The 11,902-nt window shown below is 42.2% G+C and overlaps 1 protein-coding gene across 3 annotated transcripts in view; it reads left to right on the plus strand.

The window, feature by feature from the left end:
• LOC107094207 (von Willebrand factor A domain-containing protein 5A-like) overlaps positions 1–11,902 on the plus strand; it is an 87,114-nt gene that overhangs the window by 65,518 nt on the left and 9,694 nt on the right. For all 3 annotated transcript variants that reach the window (XM_015389696.1, XM_015389697.1, XM_015389695.1), the window contains exons 3-9: positions 3,582–3,784; positions 3,858–4,080; positions 4,169–4,335; positions 4,425–4,539; positions 6,903–7,078; positions 7,428–7,516; positions 9,096–9,240. In XM_015389696.1, coding sequence (XP_015245182.1) covers positions 3,582–3,784; positions 3,858–4,080; positions 4,169–4,335; positions 4,425–4,539; positions 6,903–7,078; positions 7,428–7,516; positions 9,096–9,240 — 1,118 coding nt within the window. The remainder of the gene's footprint in view (positions 1–3,581; positions 3,785–3,857; positions 4,081–4,168; positions 4,336–4,424; positions 4,540–6,902; positions 7,079–7,427; positions 7,517–9,095; positions 9,241–11,902) is intronic.

Below are 11,902 nucleotides of genomic sequence, written 5' to 3' on the forward strand. Positions count from 1 at the left end.
ACGACTTTATTCTCGTAATTCTATTACTTATTTTAATTTTGAAATAAAATAATAATAATACTCCGCCGTAACAATTGCACAGTCAGGGCTGAGTTACTGGAAAGGCTCCGCCCATTCCAGGCGCACAGTAACAGAAACAGAGCGCTTCCGGTAAGAGGCGTATTTATGTTTTTTAAAGAGCTGCAGTTCAGCTCCGACGTTAGTCTATGCTGAAGGATTTGTTCTCATTGGTGAGCTCTCGTCTCTTCTTTTGTTCATTTAGTGCAGCGCTATCCGCAGGCTGGCAATGGGAAGAATAAACAGTTGGGTAGTGGCGTAAAAGCTGGCGTATTATTCTGCGTACTGAAATTCCGGAACAAACTGTACAAAATATTCTGCGTTTTCTTGCAGTAAAGTTCATCTCACGTGCTACATGCTCATGCCTTATACAGATAGAAGTTATTCTCTCATTTATTTTATTTTTTTAATGCTTAATCATTTAAGTTAATAGTTAGAAGCTATTCTTTGGTAATTGTTATAAAATATTAATCTTAAATCAACAACAGGGGTTTGGGCGCTCCTTCAGTTTCACACGTTTGGGTCATTTTTAAAAATTTTATTTTATTATAATTGTTTTTTTGTCGTGTTTTCCCCCTTACAGCTGAACTTTGTTTTTTGGTTTTTTTGCCCGAAGCAATGAGAATGAATCGGCTTTCCAGCTGACAGTTTATGGAAGGGCGGTGCTGCATACTCCAACCGGTCTGACCTGTGTTATAGATTCTTTACTGATCCCAATCTTTTCTTGTCACTTTTTTCAGCAAACACTTAAATATACAGTTAATGTGCAGTGTGGGTAAAAGTTTAACAGAAAATGAGTGTTGTGTAAATGCAACCAAATGAATAAAGGCTTTAAAAAAACCTTCTCTCCAAAATGTGAAACTAATTCAAGAACTTGTGTATATTTGGAGAAAAAGAACAAAGAAAAGGCTGTTAAAAGCATTCTATCTCTGCACTCTCATAAACAATTATAGCTGCTTTGTTCCCGGTACTTAGAGATTCACTTCCACACAGAGAGCCCATATTTTGATCTTCTGCTACCACAGTATACATGTCAGATTAAATAATACTACTTATACTTCAGCGATAGTATCAAGGTGTTACTTTATTGTATCTCCCATACTATATCCGTTGGTTGTGATGTTGTTTTTTTTTTACATCTCTCTTTGCAGGTGATGAAGCAGACTGAAGACATTTGATCACTATCTCCCTTTTATCTCCTCTTTTTTTTTAAATCTTTTCTCCTTTTTCTTGTGTTTCCTTCCCTGTTCTACTTACATTGCAGTAGGGTTGTCACGATACTAAGGAAAATATTCGATACCATTTTCGATACCACAAGGATAAAAACAAAGACTTCAAAATTCTACAGAAATATTTTTATTAATAAATAAAATACAATAAATAAAACAAAAATAAACAATAAGAACAATATTTTGAGGTTGAATGCTGTGCACAATATTAAGCAAGCTTGATAAAAAACTTATTAAAATTAAGTGTTCCTTCCTTGGCTATGCTTTGCACACATAACAATGACACTAGCCAAACCGGTTGAGAAACGAAAATAATTCTCAGCAGCTGCACCTCTTACAAAAAAAAGTCTGAAACTGAAAAGTGCACAGAATTATTCAATCACACAGTGTTCAGAAAGTGCATTGTCCTCTATTCTGCACTTTAGATGAATTTAGGTGCCACTGGTAGTGGCACTGTATCAATACTTTTAAAAACGAGTATCGTATCCGGATACAACGTTTCAGTATCGATACTTTTGACAACCCTACAATGCAGTGTCCATACAATCTGTTATACTCCCTGCAGGAATTATAATAAAGATATTTATATGCATAAATCAAGTGGAACACTATGGCGATAGCTGTACTGCTCCACTTGTGAAAGCAAAAAGCTGTTGGGCTCTCTTTTTGGCATCAAGACAATTGTTCCTATTGCCACATTGCAAGACAGGACACTGTAAATAAAAAAATGTCTATCTATCTATCATCTATCTATCTGAATGTTATGGCAGAGGTGCATAAACTTACATTTAATCATTCATACTTTTCAATTGCATTAAAATAAGTGTCAGGTACTTAATAGTACAAAAATACATAAGCTCTTATTCTTGAGAGTCTCTTTGCAGTAATCTATACAATGAATTAGGGCTGCAACTAATTTATTAATATGTTGATTATTTTTTCGATTAATCGATTAGTAATTGGACAGCCATAGGATCTTTAAATAAGACTTTTTACGAAATCAAACCAGGTGAGGAGTTGTGGATAGAGTATATTGACAGATTAAAAAGTTTTTTTTATCTAAAATGCAAAATGTTTTACATATTTTTTTTTTCACAATTTTGCTGTAATTACTGCTCTAAGTGGGTTGCTCTGTCAGTTAAAGGCAAGCTTTAGAGTCTCTACATTCCATTTAACAATTAATCAATTCCGAAATTAGCTGATGATTATTTCCACATTTGATTAATCACGATTAATCAAATTAATTGTTTCAGCCCTATGTTCAATAGCAGATTGATTAGGATCCATGTAGATCATTTTGGGGGAATATTCTCTATTTGATGAGTATGCATCACAGCCATTTTTGTCCAACTGAAATACAATTTTCTCCAGACTTAATGCTTATGAGGTGATCATAATCATAACAAAACCAGCTAAAATCTCAACCTCTTTAAACTAATTTCAAAGCATAAACTATTACATTCATGTTTAAGAGCACATCATAAGTAAACAGCTGCATTGAAATAATGAAAGTTAAGCTTAAATTAATCAGCAGCAACAAATAAATCAGACTTACACACTGCCTAGAGACAATAAAGGGATCTTGCGTTTATGTACCATTCTAAACAACTTCTCATAAGTTAGCTTAAATTCACCTATGTCATTCTGTAATGCCATATTCTTTTTGAAATTGAGCTCTGATTTGAACTAAACCTTGAACAAGCTTTGGAATGCTCCTCTGATTCATTGGTAAACCAGTATTTCAGTTCTAGAACAGCCTCCCATTCCTTTTCGTTTTTTTAAGACTTTCTCCTGTCATCTTTCATGTCATCAAAGCCTTAAGGGTGTAGATTTCGACACAACTTGTTGTAGCTTTGGCTTTAATTTAGTGGAGCAACATTTTATTGAAAAGTGTAAGCTTTTTACTTTCAAAGTAATTTGTTGTCATGCACACAGAAAACAAATTTTAACCATAGAAAATGGTTTTTGATTAGTCTTATTTGATCTTAATCTTTTTTAATGATATCATACAAAGTAGTTGCCTACTTTTGAACACACGTTATCTTTTTTGTTTTCCTTTTTGTCCTGTAGGCACAATGGTGAACCGCTGTGGTCTGCTAACCAACACAGAGGAACCAGGTACACAGCTGTTAAAATCTGGTTGTTTGGTTTCTTCTCAATAATAGTTCATCACTTTGTTAAATAGCTACATTCTTCTGTGTGTAAAATATATTTCATGAGCAAAAATAGTAAAAAAAAGACATTTTAGAACTTTGTGTGGTTTTTATACATGACCATTATACATTGCTGCTTTAGTTCCTTTGAAGAGCATTGAAGTGCAGCTGGAGGTGAAAGACCATGTGGCTACAGTGGTTTCTACTCTGAACTATGAGAACAAGGAGGATAAACCAATAGAGGCTGTGTTTGTCTTCCCTCTGCCTGGAGATGCTGCTGTGTGTCATTTCAGTGCTCAGATTGGTCAGAAACACATTGTAGCCGAGGTTAAGGACAAACAGCAGGTGAGTTGGACATAAAGATGCATTTATTAAGGAGATAAAACAATAAAATAAACATGTTTTTTGTGGCCTGCAGGCTAAGGAGGAGTATGACCATGCTCTGAGCTCTGGGCAGCAGGCCTTCCTGTTGGAGGGGAGTGAGGAGATTTCAGATATCTTCTCTCTGAAGGTGGGCAGTCTGCCTCCAGGAGAGAGCGCCTCCATTGGGCTGGAATATGTCACTGAGTTGGCTGTGCAGGCTGATGATGGGCTGAGGTTCTGTCTGCCTGCTGTACTCAACCCTCGATACCAGCCACAGGGTAGCTATGCCAATATAGACTGATGCAACCTAATGATTTTAACTAAAAACCAGATGAATCTCATGACTTTTTCTCATGTTTTTTCCAGGTAGTGAAAGTCCCAGTGTCCAGGTGACCTCAGTTCCAGCTTCTCTGGTTCCCTACAGTCTGTCCTTTTCTGTCCAAGTGTCCTCTCCTCATGCAATCTCTAAAGTAGAGTCCAGTTGTTCCCTGGAGCCTCTTCAGTACCTTAACACTGATCAAACTCAGGCTACGGTGTGTAGAGATCTAATGTTACTGCTGGATGTGCTTGTTCCAAACAAGATGAAATGTTTATTTCTATTATTTGTGTTCTTGAACTGCAGGTCAAGTTGGCTGCAGGACACAAGTTTGACAGAGACATTGAACTGCTGATTTATTACAAAGATGCCCACCAGCCCACTGCTGTGGTGGAGGCAGGACAGGCTTCTGCCAAACCTGGTGAGAACAGATTAGTTCATGTATGATGAATGATGAAATAATGCCTTTTGCACTATGGACTATTGATATGCTATAATATGCATTTGTTTTCTTCCAACCCTGAAGAAAAACAATATCCCTCAAAGTGAAGTCTGACTTTTTAAGGCTGACCAAAGTAGGAGACCTCTCGAGGCTAAAAAATAGATTTTAATTACTTACACATGGTGCTGTGTCTTAGCTGATTAGCTATTAAAAGAGCCCCTTTTTCAACTTTGAGCTGTCGTCATCCCACTCCGCCTCACATCAGCTCTCCTTGATCACAAAAAGTGGTAGTGTAACACTTAGGGCTTGGCTGACAATGAAACACTGGCACTGAAAATTAGCTCAGAAGTAGTTTCGGCTACAGAGTCAAGGGGTGTGAATAACCACAACAAAGAAAATTATTATTAATAGTTGTATATTTATTTTCCTAATAGAAAGAGTATTGGTTACATATACATGTTAATGAGCTATATTATATGATTTATATGGATATGAATTAATAGAATATACATACACAAATTAGATGATATAATATAATATATAATATAATTTCAAAGGAAAAAAACAAAAACAAAAAAACCAAACAAATATATTCCAACAGGATAATTCAAAGGGGAAAAAAAAACAGAGAGCAAAAAAAATAAATTAAACTCTTCAGTTCAGTTGTTACAGCTCATGAGGTCCATTGGGAAACCAAATTCAGAGGATCCGGGTTTTAACAAAACTTTTCCTACCACACTGTAGCGGTGGTTCTCTGGTAGCTCGCCACCCAATGGACAGTCAAAGGACCAGCACACACACAAAAAAACCTGACCGAAGAGTAGATCATTTAAGAGAGGATATAGGGAATGTCCACCAGGTTATGAGTTGTAAATCGAGTTGAAAGAAGCTAAAGTGATCTATGGTGAAGGCAGAGTAAATTAAGCAGCGGTGGAGTGTCAAGGCGGGATTTTTCAAAAACAGAGAAACCACAGCGAGGAGCAGCGTTGGCTGTAGCATCTGTGGAGCAATCTGTTTGGGTCAGGGATCCGCCCCCTTTTTAAAGGGACAGGGCGCACTACTCTCAGATTGAACCTGGAAGTAGGGCCTTATGTGCTGTGGGTTACACTAGCTTGCTTACAATGGAGGCACAGCATGGTTAAGGCAGGAGGAGACATCCTTATGTGGTTTCCCCAAGGGGTGTAAATAATAATCGCTTTGTATCGATGCATCGATCCAAAAGCCGACGATCCGATGCATCGACACGTCCGCAAGATAATCGATTCATGTTTTTTTTTTCCTCCGGTCATTTTTATCCATTTGCTCCTGAGCGTAATTCTCCCTCCCGTGCTTCGGTGGCGCTAAACCTATTTTGCCCCCCTACCTCGCTTCCTGTTTATACTCTTACAGCAGTATGTTGCAGTAAACTTGACACAGACATTTTTAAATTATGGTCAATATTGAAGCGTGGTCTGTGCTACACACTGTGGATCTAGATACAGCCGATGCGGCGAGGAAGTGGGAGCGAGTTTAGTCCGACGACGGAGGGACATGAGGGCCAAAAAGAGCGGAGATCCAGGTAGAAAAAGGGTCCCAGCATTCTCGCGCACCTCGATCTTCTAGCAGGTCAAACTTCACGAGTTGTTTTCCGCAATTTCGGTCATAAAAACAAAACAAACTGGCCTCCTGTCTGCGGCACTGTTTGCGGTCAGCTACAATTTGGGAGAGGAGCAGCGGAGCGTCTCTCAAGGGGGCGGGGACGTCGACAATCTGGAGCCGAGGTATTGCATTGAACTCATTGCACTAATTAAGTGCAGTATTTTGCAGTATTTTTGATGCAACTTTTCTACTTCTGTTATTTTCTATTGTTTCTAAAATAAAATGCATAACGATATTACAGCTTTCATTGATTTATTTCAAACTTGAAACTTTGTTTAGCCTGTAAGGTGTAAAAAAAAAAAAATAATTAAAAAAAAAATGTAACCGATTAATCGAATCGAATCGAATCGTGGTGTATTCTTGAGTATCGAAAATAATCGAATCGTTGGGTCAGGAAATCGATACTGAATCGAATCGCCATGATGGGTGTGATTTACACCCCTAGTTTCCCCTAATCCACTCATTTTCACAGTATTGAGGGAGATGCTATTCAGACAGCAGAACTCGTGAGAATTACTCAGAGATGCACAAATCAAGAGAAATACCACTTTATTCATGATATTATATAAGGAATATCATTTCATGGTTAGAAGTTCAAAATGGTCCATTTTTCATCATGAAGGCCCTTTAATGTGTTACTTATTCTTTAAATGTTGGAAACACAGAGAGAACCCTTTCTGACTTTTCTTTCCCAACATGTTCAGGTTCTCTGATGGGGGATCCAGTGGTGATGGTGAGCTTGTACCCTGAGTTCCCCCAATCTGTGATGTCCTCACACACCTCATGTGGAGAGTTTGTGTTCTTGATTGATCGATCTGGAAGCATGGGTTGTCGCATGAATCAAAAAAGGCCGCAGGAAACTCGCATTAGCAGCGCAAGGGTATTTATTAAAATATTCATGTGATGATTATAACTCTTTCAAAGTGATTTCTTTCATAAGTTTGTGATAAAAAATTTATTTATTTGATGCATCACTGCCTTCTTTCGAAAAGTAAATCAGAGCACGGTTAAGACAAAATCAGACTTTTGGTGGATCGCTACATAACTACAAAAGAGCAATTCTGCACATAAACCTCATGTTTTTTAAAATATATTCTGTTCAGTTTTTTTCTTTCTCTTTTAAATGACATTCTTTTCAAGTTTAACCTACCACTGTCTGCCACAAAAATGATTCACACCCCTTGTTAAAAAAAAAAAAAGTACTCTTCTTGACATTCTCTCTTCTCTAGGACACTTTGCTGCTCCTTCTGAAAAGCCTACCCATGGGGTGCTACTTCAATATTTACAGTTTTGGATCCACCTTTGAACACATCTTTCCGTGAGTAAGGTATTTCCTTCTCTCTGTCTTGTTTGGATCTGCTGTTCTTTCTTCTTACTCAATCAACAATCTGTCCATAGCCTGCACATCTATAGCATGGCTTACCACAATCTTCTTTCTTACTTGAGCTTGTCTTGGAAATATTCACCTTAAATGTTTTCTGAGACCACTGCTGGGACTTCTGTATGGAGACCTCATGAGCTAGTCCCACATCATATGCTGCTCCTAGTGTGAGGTCCTTAGTATATGACTGACATGGTGCTAGACCAGACTCTTAAGCAAGCGACAACTGCGGACACAGGCAGATTTAACATTCACCTATGTCACCTAAGAGCTCAGTCTGAGTTTTGGATCCTTTTCCAGAGGAAGGTCCTATGTTGGATTGAGGGTGGACAGGCAGGCTGATTGTTCCTGTAAGGGGTCACCAGAGAGGAGACAGTTCCAGAGCAGCAAGGAGACGGAAGAAACGGACCTGATACTGGTGAGCGTCTGATCTGGTTCTGTGGAGGACGAGAGCAAGGAGAGATTAGAGGAGACTCTGGGAGCTTAGTTCACTAACAGAGCTTGACCTGTTTTACCACTGAGAGAGCGGAGCCAACTGGCAGCTTGCTCCAGGAAACTGCCCCAATATAAAGGCCCCCAATGATTGTCATCAAGGAGTAACAGCTGGAACCCATCAGGCCTGCCAACCTGAAATTAAGCAGAAACACAAAGACCTAACAATGACACACTCAAGAGGTCACAAAGCTCCAAACCTTTGAATTTTGGCTTCATTAAACTTGCTAAGTACTCACTTGCTGTATGTACTCGTCATCTTGCATGTTTCTTATATTAAACAGGTAAGGTATTATATCGGGTAAGGACGAAAACCACACTGCTCCTCCTGAAGCTGAAGCTCGACTATTAGCCAGACTCTCCTTTCCAGCACCCTGGCATAGGCCTTCCAGGGAAGGCTAAGAATTCTCCACTATTGTTTTGAACACACCCTCCGGTGCCCCTTCTTATGCAGGGGAAACACCACCCCAGTCTTCCAGTCTAGGTGCAATGTTCCCAACGCAATGATGAAGAGTCCTGTCAGCCACCACAGCCTGACAACATCCAGAGATTCATTTTAAAAAAGCTGAAAAACAATCCACCTTTCGCTTCCCATCCAGGAAGCTTTTTAAATTCAAAATGTCAGAATTGGCGTTGAGGTTGAAGCTTTATAGAGTGGCCCATAACAAAGTCTTGTATTTCCTGTTCTTCCAGTTCAATTTGCATGTTTGGAACCAGAATCTGGTTCAAAACTGGTGGTCCTTTCCTTCCAGTCAACCTAGAAAAGCTGCCTTATAGACATGTGTATGCAGGGGGCAGTGACCAAATTTGCACTTGGTTTAGTGGACCTTTCTATATCTAAATGTAATGTGTGTGGTTAGACGTTGGAACAAAGACATTGTCTCTGGACCCAATTCCGTATCAATTAGACTTGCAAAGGTCAGCTGAAAAAGACATCAGATAGACTTGTCTTTGTGCCATAGAGAGTTAACTTTTTTTTTTTTCTAAGTTTTAATTTAAACATGTCCTGTGTTTTCCATGGCAGTAAGAGCATGGAATACAATGAGATGACTATGGAGGAGGCTCTGAGGAAGGTTGAAAAGATGAAGGACGATCTTGGAGGAACAGACATTCTTCAACCTCTCCAACACATTTATAGCCAGCCCTGCATTCCTTCACACCCTCGACAGGTAAATTAACTACACTTAATTGCACCAACAAGATTGCTCTAGCCATTTATCTTTAGCACTTTAACCTAAAGTAACTTCTACTTCTTCACCATTTCAATTATCATCTTACCAGTTTCCTTTGACACTCATATATTTCATAGCTTTTGTTGCTCTTCATCCATGTTAAAAAAACATTTGTTTGCGGCCATTCTTCTTCAGTGAGGGGGAGTTTTTTTTTGTTTTTTTTGTGTGTGGGAGGGAGGGGGGTGAGCGGGGGAATCGGAGCTTGGAGTGGGGCTCGGGATTTGCGCTTTGCTGTGTTGTGTGTCTTTATTCTTCTTCGGAATGGTGTTGTGGGACCGGTGTCGGGGGTGAGTCGTTCGGGGGCCGGTGTCGGGGTGGGGGTGCTGGTGCCGGCGCCGGGGGTTTTTGGGCATTGCCCGGCCCTACTGCTGGGTGGGTCTGGGGTGGGTCCTGGGGTCTGGGATCCCTGCGGCGCGTTGCCCTTGGGCAGGGGCCCCGGTGGGGTTTCGGGTTCTGTGGGGAGTGCTGCTTGGGGTCTGGGCCGGTGTACGCCCGGCTGTCTGCCCCTGCTGCCATGGCCTCAGGTGTGCCGGGGTGCCTCGGGGCCTGTTGGGCTGGGGGGGCATGGACATTAACACCTATGGCAAATGCTTACCCCCTCACGGGTTTGCACTCTGTAAGTGGGGGAAGGGGAGGGAGGGGGAGTAGGTATGATCTCGGCCTGGATGTCTTCTGTCGCTTGTGTGGTGAGTAGCTTGATTGTTATTGTAGGGGAGGGATTAGATCTCCGGAGGGGGGGTTGGGGGGTGGTGATAGTGGGAAGAAGATCTTGGAAGGGCTTCGGGTCTGGCTTCCTGTCTTGGTCCTGGTCCGTGCTGCCCCCTGGTGGGGCTTCGTCCGGGGTGGGGGCTCTGCGTATTGCGCGTGGGCTGGCCGGCTGGGGTTGTCCCCCACCTTATTTATTTATTTATTTTTTTATTATTATTATTTATTTTTCATTTAATTATTATTATTATTTTTTTTTTCATTTATTTATTTATTTTTATTATTATTTATTTTATTCATTCATTTATTTATTTATTTATTTATTTTTATTTATTTTGTTATTTATTTAATTATTTTTTGGATGGACAGGACGGTGGGAGGGTGGTGGTGTCGGCTCCGTGCCCGGCTGGCTGGTGGGTCCTGTTGCCGGTCCCGTGCCCCCGGGCTACAGTGGTTAAACTGGTGGGGCCCCCCTCTCTGGGCCACCTGGGGGGGGCTTATTTTATGGGCCCCACCACGGTCGGCCTCCTCCATCCCCTCTCGCATCTAGACATTGAGGGTTCAGGGTTGTCGAAGGGGGGGGTGTGCTGGCACCGTGTATCTCCTGGAGGGGGGGGTGGACTGTGCCGGACAACCCCTCTTGGTACTCCCAGTTTTAATTAGATTTGAGAACAAAATGCAACAACACCACATTCGAGCAGGCGCAGGGAGGGTCGGGGTCTTCTCACACCCCTGTTCTCCGGCTGCCGCCCGGAGTCTGGGGCCAGGAGGAAGAGTGAGGCACCTGGTCCGTGGTTTTGGCTGGGGCCGGCTGCGGGGCCTAGGTGGCTTGCCGGTGGCGGGGCTGTCACCTCTGCTCTCCCCAAAGAAGGTTGGAAGGAGGGGCATGAAGTGCCTGGTTGAAGTATCTTTTGTTTTTTTTCGGGGGGGGCGGTTCTGGTTGGGTGGCCTGCGCAGGATGGGTGGGCCCCGGTCCCGGGGGGGGCTCTAGCTAGGGGTGGTCGGGTCCGTGTGCGGGGTGGGGGGCCGGGCTTGAAGCAGGAATGAGATGGGTTGGTGTGGCGGTGTCGCCGCTCCCCTCCCCCAACATCCGGATTTTAGGTTCACTTATGGGGTCATCCGATAGTCCCGGGACCGACCACCGGTGTCACTGGGTTTTTGGTCCTGGTATTATTGGATGTGAGTGTTATGTGTGAATGTGTGTCCGCGTTGTTATTTTCTTTATTTATTATTATTATTTATTTATTTATTTATTTATATATGTATAGTTTTTTTTCGCTGTAGTATGAGTGGGGGCACTAGGGAGGGAAGGCATGAGTGAGATGGTGAGTGTGTGTTTTTTTTTCTTTTTTTTTTTTCTTTCTCTTTCTCTCCCAGGTTGGGGTCTCAACCGCACCCTCTCCCAAATACATCTCAAGTCTACGCTAAGTGCGGAGCCCATTCCCCCGGTCCTGCTCTCCCTCCGCTGGCTGGCGTCGGGGCTCACTGGTGCACTGGTGGAGCTCGGGGTCTGGGGGTGGATGCCCGGGGGGCTGCTGGCTCATTCCTGGCGGCCTCTCGGCTGGCCCCGGCCGGCCGGGGCTGTGCTGGGGCTCCTGTCTGGGGGTCGGGCACCCTTGGGGCCTCGGATCCCTGGGGCCCGGGACTGGATCCACTTCGGGGTGGGGCTGGGTGTTGTTCCGGGATTTTCGGTGTCGGTGCCAGTGTCTTCACTATGATGCCGGTTTCTGGGCGGTGCTTTCATTTCTCCTCTTGCATATTTATTTTAATTGTAATTATTAATTTATTTATTTATTTACTTATTTATTTATTAATTTTTTTCTTCTTCCTCGGTGGGGGGGAGCGGTTCGGTGTCTGGTGTCCACTGTCGCATTGTGGGGGCTCCTTTTTTTTT

The sequence above is a fragment of the Cyprinodon variegatus genome, unplaced genomic scaffold (assembly GCF_000732505.1).
Source record: "Cyprinodon variegatus isolate N-32 unplaced genomic scaffold, C_variegatus-1.0 Scaffold470, whole genome shotgun sequence".
Lineage (NCBI taxonomy): Eukaryota > Metazoa > Chordata > Actinopteri > Cyprinodontiformes > Cyprinodontidae > Cyprinodon > Cyprinodon variegatus.